Raw genomic sequence first — 22,947 nt, 5'->3', positions numbered from 1 at the left:
AGGGTTAGGACTACCACCTCAACCCATTTTGCTAACCAATCCCATGTGAGTGGGGTGTTGGGTTAGGGTTAACTCTCATACATGCACCATGATGTAGGAGTTAGTGGTCTTGCCAATGGGACCACTCTAGTACAATAGGAGATGGGCCAAATTGGACTTAATATACTTAGATCCTTAGGCCACCAAGACATATTTATGTAGACTCGGGCCTTGAGCCCATGGAGACTCATATTAATTCAGAGGCTGTCATGTAAATTAAGCCCATTTATTTGGCTTAAAAATTCAGATATCTACAGTGTTCTTTTTGAAAAACACCCCCTTTCAATAACTTAGTAGTGAAGAAAATTGTTGATTCAATCCCAAGTTGGATTGAGTTAGATCAATTGGAAATAGCTAATTTACACAAAGAAAAATAATGTGTAAAAAAACAATTATGGGAGATTTTCCTTTGCGATGCATGATTTGATATTTTTAGGGAAAAGTCACTTCCCATGTTATTTTTGATAATTTTATTCCCTCTAGCACTATCATTGATGATTCCTGGTCACAATTGTCAACGCTTAGGGCTGCAATTTGAGACATTAGGTTTCTATTTCTAGTCAATTTTCTTCTTTAGTCCTTGTAATGGAGAAGGAGATTTTATATTTTTTTATAAGATTAAAAAAATTAATAATTTATTTATTTAAATAATAACTTAAATCTTAAATTTTGATAATATAACCTTCATAAAAACTATAGAAAAATACTAAATTATTTATATGTTAATAATTTGAGACGATGACCATTGTTGATGCCTACTAATGAAAACGATACTTCTGTGGATTGTCCAAAATTTTCTGAAAGGGTTTAAGGTGAGGAGCCCTACCCCACCCCTCATCATGAAGATCATCATATTGTAGAACTGCGAGGAGGAGACTTGGTAGTTCAACATCTAAAATCCATCTGTGGGGTCTCCAGTCCAAATATCACCTTTTATCTCTAAGACTAAGGCTTCAAAGTCAAAATCTATCAAGATTATAGAATCATTGGGTCCAGTTAAAAGCGATGTGATTCCGGTAGATGGAAAATTGGTGACCTTTGGCTAATTTGATGCCCTTTCATCAACTTGGAGATCATCTCGTCCTCTAATAATGTCATTGTAACTTCAATTTCTTCTTTTCCTCTAATAGAGGTTTGGCATATTGTTTGTGTAGATAATGAACCTTCTATGATGAATAAAGAATACTTTTGGAAACATCTTACAATGATTGCTAGCTCGATCTCTTCCCCTTGGTGTTTGTTTGGTTAGAACTCAAATGTCATTTGCACTGTGAAAGATATAAAGATGAAGCTGTTACTTGCTCTTTGGAATATACTAGACTAGACTACTCATGGATATTGTTAATTAACTATGTTAGACCAGCCTAAACTTGGTCTAACAAGAGGGAACCACCCTAGCTCATCAGAGAAAGATTAAATAGAGCCTTGGCTTCAAACTATTGGAGAGTTTTTCTTTCCCAAATGCTATGATGAAACATCTCCCCTCTGTGGGAAGAAAACACACTCCCATCTTATTAATTTTGACAAGAATTATCAAGAGGACTTAAAACTTCTTCACCTAGAAGCTTATTGGTTGAAAGAAGGTTTTCTCAAAGAAATAGAACACAACTAGGGCTCTATTCCTTAGGGTCCTTTACATTCCAAGTGCAACAAGGAATGCAAGTTTCAGTTCACAAATTGGGGGAGATCCACCACAGGAAATTGGGTGTAGAAATTGAAAACCATTACTGAAAGAGTTGAATAGTTAGTCATTAATTCTCCTACTAAGAATACCTTTGAAGAAGAGAGAAGATTGGTGGCTAAATATAAAGATTGTTTACCCAATGCAAAACTTTATTGGAGACAGAGAGCGAAGGGTGCCCAAAATTAGCTGGCTTAGGTGTAAAGATGGAGAGTGGAGCTTAGATCCCTTGGTGATCCAGAATTCACTGGTGAATTTTATAAAGAGATCTTATCCTCTTATTATCTTGTTACTTCAGATATGGATAACCTTTTCCTTTCCCATGTGGTTACACAGGGGGAAAATAAATTAGTTTCAATGGTTCCAAGCTACGAGGAAGTAAAAAAAAAAAAGAGCTTATTTAATATAGTTCCATTAAAAGCCCCAAGACCTAATGGCTTATTAGCTACTTTTTACCAAAAATCTTAAGAGGTAATTGGTAATGAGTTGGTGGATTTTATCCAACCTATGTTCAAATAGAAGAAGATGTCTTATGTTGTCAATGCTATATATATTTCTTTAATTCATAAGAAATAAGCTCCAGAAGTGGTAAATGATTTATGTCCAGTTGGATTATGCAATATTACTCATTTTCTAGTCACAAACAATTAATATTCATTAGATTTGAAGGGCTAAAAGTCCCTTTTACCCTTAGAGAGAGCAAAGAGGAAACATCCTCGACCAAAACCCTATATTCACCAAATGCACTAGAAAACATATGGGTTCTATGGTACCAATGTGCCGATAATGGCTCCATGAAACCAACACTTCTATATTTAGCTAACTCCCTAATGTAATCAACAATAATCCTACCACACTTATCAGCACCAATTTTTCTCAGTCCCTTTACCTTACCTTTTTCGTACCTTCTTCTTAGACCTCAAAAACTTGGAAACATAATCAGATCAACTTGAGACTTTTCAAAACTCAAAATAATCTTGAGATCGATATCAACGTCCGGCTAGACATCATCCTTAGACTTGGAAACCTATAACTTAGTTACACATTTGCTTTCATGACTAAACTGCAAAGATCTACCGTTCATTACACCAACTTCCTTTCTAATGGCCCCGATTTATGCGATATTCAAACTCCAACTCTTCAAAATCAAATCCAATACACCCATCATCTCAAGATCACCATGAATCAATCAACCAACAAATCCCACCACAAATCTACGAAGATCAGCCACAAAAACACCAACATCCCATTTTGATGGCCCTAAATGATTTCCAAGATCGACCATATCTTTCTCAAATCAGAACTATCCACTTGACTCCTCACCCTAATCCATGCCTACCACCAAATTGTTGCTCAAAATTCCCCCGTTTGACCCCCCCCTCAAGCCTAGATTCTATTTTAACAAATCTCATTAATTAGATCTTACCATCCGTCATCCCAATTTCATGATTAATCAGACCTTATTCAAAGACCAATAAAATCTCAACACATCAAATTTCATGACCAAACACCCCCATTTGACTCTTGAGAAAATAAGATTCCATTTTGTGCTCTCTCGTTTATTGGAAAACCGTAAGTTAAGACCATAATCTGAACTAAATCAATCAATATACACCTCTATTCAAAGATTCATCACTTTCATCAAATTCAAGACGATAAAAATTGCCTACCCGCCAAATTTCATCCCAAAATTCCCCTGTTTGTCCCTTCATTAAATAAAGATTCTATTTCAACAAATATTGTTGATCCGAACTTGTCAACCATAAATCTTAATCATCATGACCCTATTTGTCTGCTTAGACCTCACCACTGTGTTTAGAGATGCAAAAAAAAAAATCCAACATCCCAAGTTTCATGATCAGATTTAGACCTTTTCATGGATCGAGTAGCCTGGCGGCCCGACCCAGCCCAGTCCGCACCTCAATCGGGCTTGGACATGTAATTAGGCCCGCGGACCTGACCATGGGCCTAAAACACCAAGCATGATTATATGTTGAGCCGGGCTTGGGATTTGTCAAAAAATCCCAACCTAACTCATTTATATAATATAAAATATACAATATTTATTATAATATATTATAGTTTAATATATACATATTTTAATTTTTTCTTTATAATTTCACTCTCTTTATTCAGCCGCTTTAGTAGTGGCATGAGCTATATACTTCGAGCTTGGGCCCAAGCCCGGGCTTTAGGCTTTTTATGAGGGTCGGGCTTGGGCCCAAGTTATAGGCCCGATGGTCAGGCAGATTGAAAGCCCGGCCCGACCCGACCCATGAACAAGTCTAATCAGATTCATCTGTTTGACCATTAAACTATAAAGATACCATTTTGACATACCAAATTAAATTGCCGCGTTATTCGTTCCAACTTAAAGCCTCAAAAGGGTGATCTAATGTCAGACCCATTCTTGACTCATTAGAACACCTGGACCAATGAATTTGATCCTAATAGACCCAAAAATCCCAAAAATCCCAAAAAACCCAAAGATACTTTCACTTAAAACAAAAATAAAAAAGACAAAATCACATTAAAATGTTTATCAAATTTACATTTTCTACCACTGACAGCCCCAAATACGAGACTGCCGTGATAGGTATGCCCCAATATTCCATTGGATGCACAAAACCTATAAAAACCACCCCCAAATCAAAGACAATCTTTCACCAAAGAGGAAATGTTTACTGATCACCATTTTCTTTGAAAAAACCTTGCATGTTCTCTCGTAAAAGTTTTCTTGAAGCCCAAGCTTTGTGATTGGAAGAATTTTAACCTCTTCCTCTCATTTCCTCTATAAATACAAACCCAACTCAAGCTTTGAGAAAGAAGGAAACTGAAGGGAGACCCCTAGAGAGAGAGAGAGAGAAAGAGAAGGGGGAGAAACTAGAAAGAAAGAGATCTAAAAGAGAAGAAGATGAGAAAATAACATTTTTCCCAACCTCTATAATTCCAAAGTCCTTGGAAGATCAAACTTCAAATCCATCCATTTGCTTTTAGCTACAAGACTTGAAACTGAAAAGCGTACCATCCATCCTAGTATCTCATTCAGGATTCTTTGAACTTGTTCTCATTGCTAGAAAACTCTAGTCAAGGTACATATGAAAGGTAAGTCTTTCATTTTAGCTTTTAAATATGATTTCATAATCTCTATTTTTTTTAGTTTTTCTAGATTGCTTGAGGTTTTAAAATGTTGGAAACTATCATTTGCAATTTCTTCCTGACTAAGAATAGAGGCAAGGAGGTGAGGGCCTTAGGGAAATCAGTGCCTAAGACCCGATAACACCTCCTCAAAATCGGTCTTAGGAGAAATTGAAAGTATGTTCCTCCAGATTTAAGAAATTCCTACAACCATTTCTTTTTTTCTTTTTCTTCATTTGAAATTGAAATTAAACAACTCTCATATTGGGTTGCTACAGCAGTTTAGAGAGAGGGGTGCCTAATACTTTCCCTCTCCCAATTCTTGGGGACCCGAAATCTCTCAATTTTGTGCCTTTTCCCATGGAGAATGGAGTCACTATTGAAAGCAAATCAATTTTTTTTGAATTTGAGGGCCCATTTCTTCTAAAAATATGTGGCAACTCCATCTTTTTGAGTCAGCTATGAGCTTCCCAGAGCTCACAACACTCATTATTGTAGACCAGTGTGTGTTCCAAGAAGATCATGGCCACCTCAAACAAAAAAAGTCGCCACCCATTTTTTAGAGGAAATGGGCCATTATTTTCAGCTTTGGAAGTTTATTTTGTTTCTTTGATAGTGACTCCATTCTCTATAGGAAAAGCATTTAACTAAAAAATTTTGGATTTTAAGGATTGGGAGAGGGAAGGTGTTAGACACCCCTATCTAAGCTATTGTATCAACCCAATACAGGAGTTATTTAGGCTCAATTTATGACAAAATAACTAACAAAATGATTATTAGAATATTTTAAATATGGAGAAAAGCATTCCCACCTTCTCCTAAAATAGATTTTGGGGTGATGTTATTAGGTCTTTGGTACTAATTTCCCTAAGACTCTCGCCTCTTTGTCCATTTATTTTAGTCCAAAAGAAGTTGTGAACACTAGTTCTCCAGGATCCTAAAACTTTTAGCAGTCATCACCTAAAAATTACAAATTTGAGCTAAAGATGCAATGAGAGGCTTACCTCTCATGTGTAATCTTGTTACTGAGGTTTCAACAATTAGAATAAGTTGGAGTGGAGCTTGGATGAAATGTTGAGTTGGGAGTGCTTCTGGTTGCTAATCTTCAATCAAGAAACCGAGGAAGCAAATTTAAAGTTTAAGGCTGGAGTTAGGTCTTTATTTATATAGAAAAGGAAGGAAAATAGGTCTTACTCTTGCTAGGGGTGTCAACAATATTCGAAAATCCGGTTTCGAATTCAAGATTTGACATAATCAAATTGAATTCGGATAATTTGAATATCTAATTGGTCAAATTCAAGTATCCTATTCATACTGAATAACTAATCATATCCAAATTTGGATATGACCTGATTTGATTCAATAAATATCCGAATTTGACCAATTAATTAATTCTTATATTATATATAAAACATTTAATTATTTTATATAATATATATATAATTAAATTATATAAATAATTTATATATGTATATACTTTATATAAATAATTTTTTTATTAATTACCTAAAATAATTAAATGGTCCAGTTAAAATCAAATCAAATTCGAATATTAATTTTCAATTTTTGTTGTATATCAAATCAAATTCAAATATCAAATTTCCTAATCTGATTCAAATTTGGATATTTCTTTATTCATTTCGAATTCGATCTATTTACACCCCTAACTCTCACCCAATCACAAAGCGTAAGCTTTAAGAGAGTTTTTTCATGAAAATGGCCAAAGATTTTGTTAGAAAAAGGTGCTCAATCAAGCTTTCCTCTTTGGTGAAATGATTCTCCTTGATTTGGGGTTGATTTTCATATGTTTTGTACATCCATTGAGGTTTTGGGGTATGTATATCATTGTCGTTTTGTATTTAAGGCAGTTAGTAGCATAAAATGTAAATTTGACACTTTAACAATAACAATTTTGTCTTTTCTTATCTTTAAGTGGAGGAATCTTTGGGTTTTTGAGTTTTTTAAGCCTAATTGGCTTTATTTTATTAGTCCAACTATTTTAATAAGTCAATTAATGGGCTGATATCAACCTCAAACCTCTTGAGTTCTTAGGCTAGGACAACAAATATATTGATTTAATCTAATACATTGAAATGGAATCTATTTAGTTTAACAGTTAAATGGATGAATTAGGCTATTAAATTTGAAGTACAAGGGGTTTTTTGGGTTTTTGAATATTGTGGTGAAATTTGACTGGTCAAATAATGTTGAGATGATGGAGATCCATGGTTGCATGCTCCAATCAATGAGATTTGTTGAAATATTATATTAACTTGATGGTAGATTAAACGGGGGAATTTTAATATGAAACTTGGTGGGTGAACATTTTTGTACATCTTAAATATGATGAAAGTGATGGATCTTTGATTGGAGATTTGGATTAAAGGATTTGGTTCAAATCAAGGTTTTGGCTTAAGGCTCATAAGCTGATGGATCTTTTGATGTGTTGGGGTTGTTTTAGTTTTAAAAGCAGTGGTAAGTTCTGTTTGGTCAAATAAGACTTGGATGATAGGGATCTATGGTTGTTACACTATATTCAATGAGATTTGCTAAAATGAAATATTGGGTTGATGAAGGGTCAAAAGATGGAATTTTTTTATGAAATTTGGTGGGTAGGAATTTTTAACATCCAAAATCTAATGGAAAGGACGGATATATGGTTAGAGATGTGGATTAAAGGATTTGGTTCATATTAAGGTTTTAGCTTATGATTTGTCAACTAGTGAGAAGGGTTGAGTTGAAATCTTTCTCGTTTTGGAAAGAATTGGGGATTTAGACAAGAGAGGCTTTTAGACTTAATGAGAACTGCTTGGTTGTTTGGGGCTACATTTTCTTATGTAATTTAATTGTAACCATCATATTGGAATCTTTATTAATCGAACGGTTAAATAAGGGAATCTTGAGTTGAAATTTGGCATGTGTGCAAGGATTAAGATAAGAAGTTAGGTGAATGATTCAGATTTGAGAAAGAATTTGTTGATTGAACATCACATAGATAGAGACCATCAGAGAGAAGGCTACTTTGATGAACTGTGGATTTTTGCAGTTTGGTCATAAAATGCATCATGCAATTAACCTTTAGTTTATTAAGTCTAGGGGTCGTGTCTAATTGGATGTTTGATGTTGATCTCAATGTTCTCATTTGTTGTATGGGTTCTATCAAAAGTAGAAATTTTGGGTTTTGACAAAGTCTCAAATTAATCTGGTAGTGTTTTCAAGTTTTAGGTTTTAAAATTAGGTATAAAGAGGTAGAGTGAAGGGAGCGAGCATAAATTAGGTATTGACAACCAATATATCATACCCTCGAATAACATTAAAATGTCCCTTTGTGATTCACAGATCCCATAACCAATGGCTTGAATGCTTGTCTGATTTCTTATGCCTTCAATGACGATATTTCAGAGTCCAAATAGGCGAGGTTAATATGCTTCAAGTAAGATATGAATGGTGATTCAGTGATGGCATCATAGGAAGAGGAATAAGCATTAAAAGAGGCCTATGATATTTTCATACAAGCAACATCAATAAGAGCAAAAGCAATATCAATAAACAATAGACAAGAACGCAGAGAATTGGGAAGAAGAAGATGAATAATATCCTAGAATGAAGCTTGACACTTTCATACTTAGGTGCAATTTAATGTTGTAACATGACACTTCCCTTCCATTGTTATGCTTGTTTTGTTGACAAAAATACTTTTGTCAATAAGTAGAGGGCTATCTTTGGACTAGAAAAAAAAAAAAAAAAGACAAGACCCATTTCAAAGCATAGAAACAAATTTTGTTTATGTAGATATATGGATTTAGAACCTATGGAGACTATGTTGTAAATACCCAAATAAGTGACTACAACACAATCACATTGTACTATAAACCCAAAACCCCACACTCAATCTAAGGTAGCCCCTACTTATTGATGGAAGTATTTTACTATTTGTTTAAACTGTGTGAAGAATGAACAACTTTTGAATGTATTAATGGATCTAAGCTAATTCCTAGTTGTAATTTCCATATCTGTAAGGTAATAAGTTCCACAACTTTTCTTAGCTAGAAAAATGATGGATCCATACATCATGTGCAATTGAAGCGCAAGGAATTTTTTCCATGGTTGCTTAGATGAAAATTAATTTGAAGTTTGCCTAGTTCTTAATTATATCCCAACTCATTAGAGAGTTATGATGGAATAATGAGATTTTGACAATAAAAAAAAAATCTTTGAGAGGAAGGTAAAATCATTGTAGTGATAGTGATAATATTTGAATTTCTTATATTGCAACAAAGAGAGAGAGAGAGAGAGAGAGAGTGAGAGTTTGAATTATTGGAAATAGAGAATTCAAAAGGGAATCACAAGATATGATGGTTAAACCGGGTTTGTTCAGCTAACGGCTGAACACCCGTTGATATTAGTGTTTTGTCGAAATGCCAATGTGGTCACTTCTGAATGGTGGGGTCACGTATCCAATAAACCCACGAGTGCATAAAACGTGGACTCTCACAGTCCGGACTTCGGTCCCAACTTTACACTATCTCGGACTCGGACTTCCGGCCTGGCCGATTAGAATTTTGACAAAAGCCAAGCCCGAGCCCGGCCAATGAACAGGCTTCGGACGTTCTAAAAATTCCCTCTCCCCACTCCGTTCTCTTTTTCTGTCTGGCTGCTCATTCCCTTTTTGACAAGTATTTCTGTCTGGCTACTTTGGATGGAGGTGAAGGACACGGTAATTTCCGAAGGCCACCACTGCTCGATGACTAATTCTGTTAGAATTTTAAATATACCGTTGTAAGAATCGTGGTATTTATTCTGCAATCTTTGATACGCTTTATCTTGTCATTTAAATTGATTTTATAACGGTCTAAATCCTTATCAATCGACCTGAGAGCAAGAGATCATCGAGTAATTTCTATATAAGAGTTGGTGTTTTCCATTCAGAAAAGAGCTCGACATCGTGCTTCTTAGAAAAGAGACCACTCGATTTCCTCAAACTTACCTGCGAATGGCGATCCATGGCTCCAGAGCCAGTTCACTCAGGTGGAGCTTCGCAGCTTGAATTCCTATGTGAGTAATCCTCAAAACCCTAAAACCCAAGTAGCTTTCTTGTTTGTGGGTTACTTCGATGTTTTGTCTATTTTCTTGATCTTGCATTTGAACCTGCAATGTTGGCGGCTGGTTTCTGCAGTTCCTCTCATTGAGGAGGGAGATCGGGCGAGTGACAATCAGAAACTTGCTTTCCAGGACGTCGGAGCTGAAAACCGTTGGAGAGTCTTTGACTGAGGAAGAGAGGGTTGCGTGTTTGATCGAATCGTATCGGGACATGGACGAGGAGGTATAGGATTTTGAAGTCTTCCTTCGGGTGAGTATTATTATAGGATCTGCGGCTTGAATGCGTAAACGTTGAATTCGAATTCATTTTTTTGTGCAGTTTATGGTTTTGGGTTGAGAAATTGGTACTGGGATTAAGGATTTTAAGTAGAGTGAGCAAATCATATCGTTACAGGTCTATTTGAAACTACAATCACATGTTAATGCTAGAATTGGTAGCGGAGCAAATCATATCGTTACTGGTCTAGATTTTCCCTGTTTTGTTTTTACATCTACTAACTTCGAAGTAATTTCTCCTTTCTCTTTCATTTTCACGCTTATTTGATATATACTGGTTCCTTGTGTCCGAGATGACCAAGAGTATTAAGGTTTTGCTTACAAGGAGGTATTACCTTATCTATTTTCTAGATTGATGACTGTAAAGAGGTGGATGTTTATCTTGAACCTGCAGGTTTTTCTCTTATGGATGAAATTGATTAATAAAGACACATATTGTGTCTTGATTTTGTAGAGATTTATTTTGGTTTGAAATAAGTATTGACTTGCCCTGCACCTGAGTGTTGGTTGAAGGAGATTTCGCTATCTCTGATTATATTTTTTAACAATTCTTTTTGTAGTTGCTATCCCATAATATTCTTCACTATTTTCTACAAGTTTTGACTTATGGGCGTGCACATGCATGTCTATGCTTTATATACAAAAACGTGTACATGCGCGTCAGATGTTCTTTTTTAGGTTTAATCTCAGTTCTTGTGATGAAAACTGCAAGAGAACTTTATTGAAAGATAAAAAGGCGATGTGATTTAATCTTAGTTCCTTGAAATTAGTGTAGCCAATGCATCTTGCTAACATAGTTATTAAAAAAAAAAATGCATCTTGCTAACACCTAGGTGCTTTTTCACTGTAAAGGTGATCCATCTACAAGGCGGCCAGAATTCAACTTCTTGTAGGGGAAGGCTGCCTCTTTGAGGTCTACACCTAGAACTATGGCTTCCACATTTGATCTTTCTGTTGTTGCATTTAATAAATTCTTTTTGTTTTTGATGAAGAAAGATTTTTTTCTATTATAATATAACATAGTCAAAATTCTGGAGAGTTGGCTGCCTAAAGGAATCACATTGCTAGAAACTTGAATAGAATCTAAGTTCCTCTTTTACTTGACTTAGAAAGTTACCTTAACTTTGATCTTACAGTGTCATGGATGCTTATGGGAGTCCATAGAATGGTGGCTGCTCTGTGATAGAAATAACAGGAAAGCCCAAAACTTGATTTTCTGCAATCTTTTTACCAAAAGATGTTTGTTTTCTCTCTGTTTTCTGTATTTCTGCTTTGAATGCTACAACTGTTTTCATCATCTTTCCTGGTGAGATGAATTACACAATCTCTTGAAATGTCTTTTTAATCAATTTCTACTTGTTATCTCTGTTTTGTATTTGATTTCTACTTGTATTTAGTGACAGGTTTTATTTTTCTTTCGTTTTCTCTGATTATATCATTCCTTTCCTTGTAGTTTGGGGTGTAAGATGATTTTCCCCTTAAGCAAAAGCGCTTTCACAATTATACTTTTTGTATAGTATATGATTCTGTTGAGAATAGGTTTAATTCCCGGAATTGCTTTGTTTGGTTTAGATAAATGACCGTTATGAGTTCCCTCTGGAACTAGACCTCGATAGAGAGAATGGAAAATACCTGTCACCTGAAGCCAATCGAAGAGTTTGCAACCTTTACACGCTCCACAGGTACCTTCATGATGCTTCCCCTACAATACTGGTTCTCAGAGGAGTAATTTATATAATTTAAGTTGGGATGGGTTGGTGAAGTATGATACCTTTGACTAAGAGAGGAATATATATTTGTGTTTATGTCAATTTTTTATTTTGTTATGTTCAGGTTCTTACTTTTGTTTGTTTGCAGTGTTTTGGTTCACAGTGGTGGGGTGCACGGTGGACATTATTATGCTTTTATCAGGCCCACTCGCTCTGATCAGTGGTAGGTATAGCTAGAGCTTGTTCACTGAATATTTTTGTTTGGCTGTTGTTAACTTTGGGAAAAATTGCTGGTTAATCAAATGCATTCAACCATAGCAACAAAAAAAGCATTTTTCCGTAGCTGCACTATTTTAGGTGGTAAAAATGGGCTATTAAGTGCAGACACCTGCAATGGAAGTATCCTACTATACACATGATTTTTTTTAATAACTAAAGTAAATCAAATTCCATCTTTTAATGACTAAGCAGCAGAGAAGGAAAACACCTAACAATACTATTGGCTACATCAAAATTAAAAGAAAGCCCTACAGGACCTTCAGAAAACAGAATATGTAATGACTCAGTGAGCAACCAGTATTCTTCCAGCAACTTGGTCCAGGTCCCTCTGCCCGCTTGAGGTGATTCTCTTTCCACCCTTGGGATCAATATCAACGATGTTCATCTTCTGCAACTGCTGAAGAATGTGTCGGGCAATAGAACCACGGCTCTTGCAGAAGTGTGGAGGACGACTGCCATTCCTCTTACTGCCGCCATAAATCTTCTAAAACCCCCAACACCAATGCCCTGTCTTAGGTAGATTTTCCGGGCCATGGAAGCGGCTCTGATGTAGTACCAATCTGGGTCATATGGTGCAAGCTCCTTGAATGTGGCGGTCTTCACAATATCAGTTCAGTGAGGATGCTCGGTCTTCCCCGATCGCTTCAGATGAGCTGCATAAGCCTTAACGAACTCATGAGGGGAAACATCCTTCACCATTCTAGCAGTCTCCATGGCTGTAGCTAGACCCTCGAGCTTCACCGTCTGAGGCAGGTTTTCCTCTCTAGTACTATACACATGATTTTAAGAACTCTGTTTTCCTCATTTAGATTGAGGAATTTGATATTCCTCATCTCTAGCAATTGTTTCGATGCTGATTGAACTATAAGCTGTTTTTGATTGATCATCTGTACTATATTTATGGTTTTTTTCCCAAACATCCCCCTCTATCGTTTGGTCTCTTTTTCTTTACTATTTTCCAATTGTATTGTTCACCTCGGAGTTTTAAATGTTTAAAGTAGCTATTTTGCTTCCATATATTTATTGGTATGCATACTTTTAATACACCTTTGTTATTGTGGGCCATTGAATGGTGTAATGGTAAATTTGAGGTTGACAATCACGAGAACATGGTTTTGTGCTTGAGAGCGGCCACTTTATGCAAAAAATGTCAAAAGCAAGGATTAAAGTATCGGATACGGATACAAATACACTTTGGGAACACATCGATACAGATGAAAACGTGGAAACACTTGGATATGTTCGGAAAATGCATACAAATTCCATAAGTATATTAACATCACTAAATATAATGTCAAAATAATCACAAAAAGTGTATAAATACATGGATACAAACGAAAATATGGAAACACTTGGATACATTAGAAAAATGCATACAAATTCCATAAGTATTGTTAACATCACTAAATCTAATGTCAAAATAATCCCAAATAGTGTATAAATACATAGGAAATGTATATTTTTATGGTATATATGAAAAAATACATTACAATTATTATACTAGGATGCATAAATATCATACAACTTTACTGATAATACATACATTGATCAAGAGTCCAAGACATATATTATATAGTTTTTTTACAAATTAATACATACACAACTGTTATTATTTTATTTTCTATTAAAGTCCAAGGCAAGAAAACATATGCAACTATTATATTTGAATTATTATATTAATCATTTTATATTTAATTTTTTAATTTTAACATTAATAAAGAAGGTCAACTAAAAATTTAATTCTCAAATTTTTGGTAAATAATAATATATATATTTTTTATTTTTGTAAACAAAAAATGTCATTATAAAATGTAAATTAAAATATCAATTAATAATTTACAAAAATGTATAATCTTAAAATATATCAAATCTATTAAAACTTCGAACATACATATCATATGTAAATTCATAATTTTTAATTATGAAAATAATTATTCCATTATTAATATTTAATTTCTTTAATTTTTTTAATTTTTGATATAAATGTAGATTCATTTATATTATATTCTCAAATAATTTGTAAATAATAAATACATTGTTATTTAATACAAATTAAAATTTTAATTAATAATTTGTAAATTTTTTAAGATGCATATCTTGTGCAAATTTATAAATTTTATGTACTAAAATAGTTATTTTATTTATATAAATTTCTTGAGGTTAAAAATCATTTTTTGATATAAATTTGGATTTGATAGATTATATGTTCTATTAGTTTATAAAATATTAATCTTAAATATTATTCTTTTTAATTTATAGTTAGGGTGGTTGAATATAATAAATGCTATTTATTTGAATTGGTTGTGGAGATTAAATTGAATAAATGTTAATGTATTTCACCTATTATCATAAAATGAATGTTGGCTTAGTGGTTAAAGGTGTGTTTAATTATTGGGCGTAGGTGTCCTGGGTTCGAATCACGCCACCCTTTAATTTTTATAGCGCGTTTTATTACAGGCCCTCGATACACCTCCGTATTGCTGAGTATCAAACCGTATTGATGATACTAAATGATACACACAGATACGGTGGCGTATTGGGCCGATATACACGACTGAAAGGATACACTTCCTCCAGTCATAGTGTATCCAGTATCGGTGCCTTCTGATATCCATATGATACACTCTGTATCGGGCGTATCGTACTAATACCTTAATCGTTGGTCAAAAGTTATGTTTGTATCTAGCCCACCCCTCCCAAAACATCAGAGATATATTGAATCATTATTCGATAATGATCTTTATCTTAATTTCACTATTTAGGATCTCTATCTATCATGTTTGGTCTTGTATCACTATGATTGTGTTAGCGCTCTTTAGTGTTGTAAAATCTGATAGCGATTGAGTGATTGATGCTTTTAGGTTCAAATTTGATGATGAACGAGTAACAAAAGAAGATATGAAGAGGTGACACATTTTTAATCAAACTTACAAGTGCTTTTTGCATATAAAAATGCATCTCTATCTAGATAAGAAAAATTTGCGCTTCTCAATGGTAACCTTGATTACTGTTTTATTTTATGCCGCCTTTTCTCTTTTTGCTCGACAGTTGCCACAAACGAATCCTGGCTTCAACAATACTCCATTTAAGTTCACGAAGTATTCAAATGCATATATGCTTGTATATATACGCGAAAGTGACAAGGAGAAAATAATTTGCAATGTGGATGAGAAGGATATTGCAGAACACCTTAGGGTAAGATACTTCTTCTATGTATCGTAGATTTGAATTTGTAACTTGACTGTTTCTGTGATGATTTTAATAGAGGGTCTTCAATAACATATTTCAGATAAGGTTGAAGAAAGAACAAGAAGAAAAGGAGCACAAGAAAAAGGAAAAAGCAGAGGCACACCTTTATACTATTATAAAGGTTATGGCTTCCAAGATTGTCTTTCTTTTTTATTAGCCATCATTGAACACTATGCTAAAGCATTTGATTATTACCTCTAGGTTGCTCGAAATGAGGATCTTGTAGAACAGATTGGAAGGGATATATATTTTGATCTAGTGGATCATGACAAAGTTCGCAGCTTCCGTATTCAGAAGCAGATGCCTTTCAACATTTTCAAGGTACTTGCTTAATGTTTCATTTGCATCTGTTTTCAGAAAGTTTAATTTGTAGGTATTTTGTCAATCAAGAAATTAATTGTTTCCATTGATCTGTTATTGATAAAAAAACGTTTCCATTGATAGTGGTTCACTAAATATCAAATTATCCTTCATATCTTTTGTATGAGGGATGTGGGCAATGAAGTGGGTTTGTAAACTGAGGATGGTCCCATAAGGATGAGTTTTTTTTTTTTTTTGATAAATGAGTGCAATTTTATTAACCATAGAAAGAGTGTATTGTGTACAATTAGCTTAAGAGGGGGCGCGAGATGTTACCTCCCCCTATAACTTAGCATTAAGCAAATAAACACACACTAGCCTGAATTACAATTATAAGGTAGCCCAAAACAGGTTAACCCTTGATACCCCTTGTTTTGCCAAAGAATCAGCGGTTGCATTTGCAGATCTGTTAATCCACTGAAACCTAATTGCCATATTTCTTGTACGCCAGTTAACATTCTTCAAAAGATCCCTGTAACCCCACAAAACTATTTCTGGATTTGTCAGCCAGCCCACTACCACCTTGCTATCTTTATCTCTTAGAATCCCTCCTATGCCCGAGGGCCCTGGATTTCCTTGACTGCTTCCATCAAAATTCAATTTTACCATTCCCTACGGAGGACGTTCTGATTCTACTTGTATTTTGTTCTTTGTGGAGGCTATGGATGCCACTACTATGCAATTTCTCCTTAAATCTTCAAAAGAGAAATCCACAAACAAGTTTGAAGTTTTTAGCCAAGAGGTTGCCCTTGTAATTATAAACTCCTCTACTTCAGCAAGGCTTCTTTCCTTTTCTTGAAAAATTCTAGCATTCCCCTCCTCTCATAAAGTCCACAAGCTAGCTGCTCTAATGCACTTCCACATTAGCTTCCTTCTCTATCAATTCCCCAAAGGCTGATGGAACAAAAGACAGGCAAGTTCCACCTACACCCAAATAATAATGAAACCCAGTTCCAAATATAGGCAACAAAAGAGCAAGATATTAGCAAATGGTGACATTTCTCACTCTTCACTTTACACAATGCACCAATTTGGGGACAAGCACATATAGGGTTTTTGCTTTTGCAAGTTTTCCATACCCAACAGAACACAACTATTTTTAGAGGAATTGGCCTTGAACTGATTTCTTTAATAGGAAAGATTGGAGACAGGAGAGGAGAGGGTAGAGTAGAGAGAGGCACAAGTGAAGGAGCCATCGAGTCATTGTGCTTGTGTTTAAGGGATGATGAATTTGCTTGTGTTTCAGAGCTCTTGTTCCTTCTAGGGATGAGTATTAGTAACTTTATATAATAAGTTTTTTAAACCATTAATTTTAAAATTAAGTTTATATTTCTTATTAATACTATGTTTAATATTTTTGATTTTTTTTGCATTTCTTTTGAATTTTTTTTGACATTTTTTTGAAATTTCTGACATTTTTTTATTTTTAGCATTTTTTTAATATTTTTTTCGCCTTGCGCCTTGGATGCAAATTGTTCCTTGCTCCTTGTGCTTTTAAAACACTGGTTATGGTTTGAAAATTCCTAGCATGGGAGAATAGATTCTGTAATCTGAAGTGCTATACTCGAAGTAGCAAGGAAGAGAAGAGAACCACAGAACTGAAGAGAATGTCGAACTTTACTAGCCAGTCGACCGGTCCTTTATTTATAGATGAATATAGTACAAGGTTCAAGAAATTACTAGGATGCCTCCGATTAGTCATGGGACACCCATATGACTTAAATCATTAAACATGATTAGGCCCATTAACACAGGCCCAGTTATAAGATAAGTTAAACATAAGAATGGGCTAATAAGAACTCTTATCAGCCGAACATCACTCTAACATTCTAACACTCCCCCTCAAGTTAAGCATGGATATCAATCATGTTTAGCTTGCCAAGTATGTCCCTGAACTTTGTTGATGCCAGCCCTTTTGTTAATACATCTGCAATCTGCATCCCTAATGGAGTATAAGGAACACAGAGTTCTCCTGAAATAATTATCTCTCTGACAAAGTGTCGATCAATTTCAATATGTTTTGTCCTGTCATGCTGCACAGGATTGTTGGCAATGTTGATAGCAGCTTTATTATCACAATACAACTTGAGAGGACACTCAGTCTTGATACCAAGCTCATTAAGGAGAGTTCTGAGCCATAAGAGTTCAGCAACCCCGTGTGCCATAGCCCGGTATTCTGCTTCTGCACTTGATCTGGCCACAACATTCTGCTTCTTACTACGCCATGTGACTAGGTTTCCTCCCAAGAATGTACAGTAACATGAGGTTGATTTTCTGTTTCCAATAGACCCAGCCCAATCAGCATCAGTGTAGGTTTCAATTTCAAGTCTGTTGTTTTTTCTAAATAGAATTCCTTTCCTTGGGCAAGTTTTCAAGTATCTGAGGATTCTTTCCACTGCTCTCATATGAGAGGTCTTTGGTGAGTGCATGAATTGACTGACAACATGCACCGCATAGGCAATGTCTGGCCGAGTAAGGGATAAGTATATCAGTTTTCCTACCAACTTTTGGTACATTTCCTTATCACAGTATTCCTCACCCATTGATTCTTGTAATCCATGGCTTGGTTCTATTGGAGTGTCTGCTGGCCTGCACCCCATCATGCCTTATTTCCTCTAGGAGATCTAGCACGTACTTTCTTTGACATATGTAGATTCCTTCTCTTGATCTAGCAACTTCAATTCCAAAAAAGTATATTAGATTTCCCAGGTCTTTGATCTCAAATTCTGAAGCTAAGAACTCATTCAGCCTCTTCATCTCTTTCACATCATTTCCAGTAATCACCATATCATCCACATACACAATGAGTGCTGTAAGTTTGTCATCCTGTCTCCTTATAAACAATGTATGATTTGCACTGCTCTGAGTGTACCCTACTTTCTTCATGGCCAAACAAAGTCTCTCAAACCATGCCCGGGGAGATTGCTTCAAACCATATAATGCTTTCCTTAGTTTACATACCTTCTTTTCAACATCATATCCAGGTGGGGGTTCCATGAATACCTCTTCATGAAGATCACCATTTAGGAAGGCATTCTTCACATCCAGCTGATGAAGTTCCCATGAGAATTTTGCTGCTAGTGACAGTAGAACCCTGATTGTGTTGATCTTTGCTACTGGGGCAAAGGTTTCCTTGTAGTCAATTCCTTCATTTTGTGTAAATCCCTTTGCCACAAGCCTGGCCTTGTACCTCTCAACAGTGCCTTTCCCCTCTGGCAAGTCCACCAATTCCCACGTCTTTGCTTTCATTAGGGCTTTCATTTCCTCATTCATGGCTTCTTTCCACCTTGGATCAGATGCTGCCTTTGAATACCTGGAAGGGACACATACAGAGGAAAGAGCAGACACAAAGGAATGATAGGCAGGGGATAAGTGTGAGTAAGAAACATAATCAGCTATGGGATGCCGAGTGGTACAAGAACGAACAAGCTTACGGAGAGCAATAGGAAGATCCAAATCTGAGTTGAGTAAGTCAGAATTACCTTGGATTGCAGAGACAGGTTGATCTGAGTTCAACTGGTTGCAATCATGAGGTTGAGGGGCCTTCTTCCTTCTACTGTATGTAAGTATCTCTTTCTCTTATTTACTGGAACCTTCAGAAGCATCAACCGAATCTGGAGAAGTAACTGGCACAGTGGGAGTCTCACTAGGTTGACCCGGAATGTTACAACTAGTAGTAGTGGAAGGTGATGAAATGGGAACAAAAAAGAAGGGAGAATGAGAATCCTCTTCCAACTCACTACTCTCCCCCTGAAGAGGATTCTGAGAAGACTGGAAATAGGGTTGAGACTAAAAAAATACTACATCCCTAGTGACATTTTTTCTTGGAGACAGGATTATAACACTTATACCCCTTCTGCGTAGGAGAGTACCCAAAAAATATTCCCTTTGTAGCCTTAGGATCCAGTTTGGTCTTCTCTGGATCCTTCACATGTATGAAGCATGTACAATCAAAAACCCGCGGGGGAAGAGGAAATTCTGGAAGAGTGGGACACAAAACAGAGAAAGGGGTCTTCATACCTAGTACCTTAGATGGCATCTAATTTATTAGGTATGATGCAGTGAGAACAGCTTGAGACCAATATTGCTTGGGCACATTGTGCTAGAAAAGAAGGGCTCGAGCTGTCTCCAATAGATGTCTGTTCTTGCGCTCGGCAACCCCATTTTGCTGAGGGGTGTAAGCACATGATGATTGATGTAACATGCCTGCATCTCCCATGAATGAGTTCAGGGATCTTTCAAAGTATTCAACTGCATTGTCTGAACGGAATTGCTTGATCTTTTTATCAAATTGTGTTTCAACCATCTTGCAAAACATCATAGTTATCCGGGGAACTTCATCACGCCCTTTCAACAGATAAATCCAAGTGCATCGAGAATAATGGTCAATAAAACTGATAAAGTAACGGAAGCCATCAATGGAAACAATGGGTGAAGGATCCCAAACATCAGAATGAACCAAATCAAAAGGGGCTTGAGTTTCATTACTAGAAATTGGATACGTTGATCTACATTGTTTTGACATTTGACACACATCACAAATTAAACTCTGACTCGGAATGCCCTTACATAATTCGGGAAACAACATTGCTAAAGAAGAAAGGGACAAATGACCTAGCCTAGCTATTGACTCCACACATCACAAATTAAACTCTGACTCGGAATGCCCTTACATAATTCGGGAAACAACATTGCTAAAGAAGAAAGGGACAAATGACCTAGCCTAGCTATTGACTCCACACTTTTCGGACTAGTAGTAGAAATTTGTAAGGCTGAGCTGACATCTTCATCAAAATAGTAGAGGCCCCCATACTCATGACCACTCCCAATCGTTCTCTTCGTCAATCTGTCCTGGAAGACACAATGAGAAGGAAAGAAAGTTATACTGTAGTTCAAATTTTTCGTAAGCTTTCAAACAGACAACAAATTTGAGGTAAGACCAGTAACATGTAGGACTGATTTAAGAGAGATCCTTGCTTAGGTCAACCACCCCCTTTCCAGAGATGGTGGAAAGGGACCCATCAGCTACTCTCATCTTATCCTGGCTAGACAACAATTGATATGTAGAGAATAAGGAGGACATATGTGTCATATGGTCAGTGGCTACGGAATCAATCACCCAAGAGGTAGAATTAATGGAACTAATTGCACTAAATGCAGAGGCTGTACCTGATTTGGGTTAAAACAAACATTGAAAGAAATCATAAACTTTAAGGTTAGGGGTTTGATGTCAAACCAAATTACAAGAATACCCTTTATGTGTAAGGTTATTATTGCTCGATGGATCAGGTCAGCCAAACCTACATCCAATTTGGGTCAAATAATCAAAACTTTAACTTGACCATCTATGGGTGAGTCAAATTGAATTTACCATTTAAGTGGACCCACTAAGATCCCTATACGAGATTAGCTACTCTCACTAGGGTTTCAATTTGGATTGTGGTTGGAACAACTAAGCATTACTCAAAAATATAATACTTGGGTTGGATCGAGTTGGTTGAATTAGAAATGTTATAAAGCTCTTTCTACTTCAGTTTTGTGTGGCATGATCCGTGCATTGCATGGGTCCCAACTTGTACACTTGAGTATATCCTATTAAATAAAAGGGCAGATTAGAGAGCTACACAAGTCCCTCTCTTCTTTAGATGGGAAGGACAACTTTAAATCAGCACTTAACTGTGATCCCTCATTTAGTTGTGGGGGATGTTTATTCTAGTAAGAGGTGTGTGGAATGGTTAAATTACAACCCCTTCCCATTTATAAAAGGTCTCTTATGCTTCCTAATACTACCAAGGAAAATGAATGTTGAAGTGAGTCCCAGAAAGAGAAACAAAGAGTGAGTGAAATATTGAGAGAGAAAGAAGAGAAGAGGAACTCCCAAAATCTTGTGAGATTTCTATGAGGAGAAGAGACATTAACTGAAATGAAGCATCACAGGTAGGGAAAAAAGAAAATAAAAGCCTTCCTTTTAATACATCTGTTGTTACCTTCCATTTTCCCCTAAGCATAAAATTCCTGGTTTCTCATCACCTTTTCTCTTGAATAAACTGTCTATGGTTAGGTTATTTAAATCTGGCGGATTGCAGTTCCCTATGAGAGATGAAAAATATATATAGGAGTTACCCAACTATATATGTCCCTTGTATTCAACTTGGCTGATTGCTGTCTCCTGTAAGTTAAAGCTTGATATATAGGGTAACATAAAAGTTTTACAGCCCAATAAATAATGGGGCTGATTGTGATATCTACAAGTGAAGTTTATTAATTAAAATATTTCTGTTATACCTTTTTTCTTTCCCAAAGAAAAACTCTGGGAGATATTTGAAAAGGAAATGAAATCAGTATACTTACTAGAAGAATTCTGCAATACTGAAATTAAGTTCTTTGGCCTTGTTTTGTTTGTTTCTTTAAGGTAGCAAGGGTTTTCTCTGCCTCTCCATGGAGATGTAATCAAGGGAAGTACGAAACCATCTACATGATACCCTGAATTAGGGATGATCATGGCTGAACCTGTGCCTTTGCCTGACCTGAACCCTAGGCTGGGTTCTGGCCTACAATTTTTGTTTTGTTTGGGTAATGTGGGAAGAAGGAAAGAAACTTTAAATATAATACATGAGTATACTCACCTTCCATTCTGCTCAGTGCCATACCCATTGCTATGTTAGAGGGCTTAAATCATATCTTACTACAATCCTTGTCCTTTTTGTTTTTTCCACTCATCCATCTCAACATTAACACTGTCACACTCATTTTTTGGACATGTTTCTTTAGTGTCCTGCATTACTGGCCTTACAACTGTTTAGCTGAGTGGTATCCCACCCATTGCAAGAGACTCTTGATTGACCTTTTGGCTTGTCCATCCTTCTGTAGATTTATGTGTTATAGTTAATGTCATATAAAATGTAACATATAGCACATACCAGTGATTTAAAAGGCATGCCTCAGGCGCACATGCGAGGTGCATTTTAGGGTATGCACTCACCTAGGTCCTAGGTGCAACCCTTTCAAAAGGCGCATGCCTGGTGCGCCTGATGTGCCTTGTGCCTCAGCCTAGGCATGTGTGTTTTGAAAATTGGACGTTTTTGTTTTTTTTATTTTTTGAACCTAACGGCTGGG

At 35.9% G+C, this 22,947-nt stretch overlaps 1 protein-coding gene and 1 pseudogene across 15 annotated transcripts in view; one reads left to right on the top strand and one right to left on the bottom strand.

Annotated features, from left to right (window-relative positions):
* The first annotated feature begins 9,368 nt into the window (after window positions 1–9,368).
* The window catches only part of LOC148865455 (ubiquitin C-terminal hydrolase 12-like), a 46,270-nt gene continuing 32,691 nt past the window's right edge, over window positions 9,369–22,947 (top strand). For 2 of the 15 annotated variants that reach the window (XR_016110029.1, XM_088978623.1), the window contains exons 1-9: window positions 9,463–9,575; window positions 9,788–9,913; window positions 10,035–10,208; window positions 11,807–11,916; window positions 12,092–12,166; window positions 15,084–15,128; window positions 15,271–15,417; window positions 15,512–15,592; window positions 15,673–15,792. Coding sequence is in view for 8 of the 15 variants with exons in the window: in XM_088978623.1 (XP_088834749.1) it covers window positions 15,337–15,417; window positions 15,512–15,592; window positions 15,673–15,792 (282 nt within the window). In the remaining 7 variants the exon portion in view is untranslated. The other 13 variants (XR_016110030.1, XM_088978624.1, XR_016110031.1 and 10 more) reach the window with 9 other exon arrangements.
* Window positions 12,377–13,027, bottom strand: LOC148865456 (small ribosomal subunit protein eS19x pseudogene; annotated as a pseudogene).

The sequence above is a fragment of the Nelumbo lutea genome, chromosome 3 (genome assembly GCF_056320005.1).
Source record: "Nelumbo lutea isolate HS-2025 chromosome 3, American lotus-T2T, whole genome shotgun sequence".
Lineage (NCBI taxonomy): Eukaryota > Viridiplantae > Streptophyta > Magnoliopsida > Proteales > Nelumbonaceae > Nelumbo > Nelumbo lutea.
This window is presented reverse-complemented; position numbering and strand designations above follow the sequence as displayed.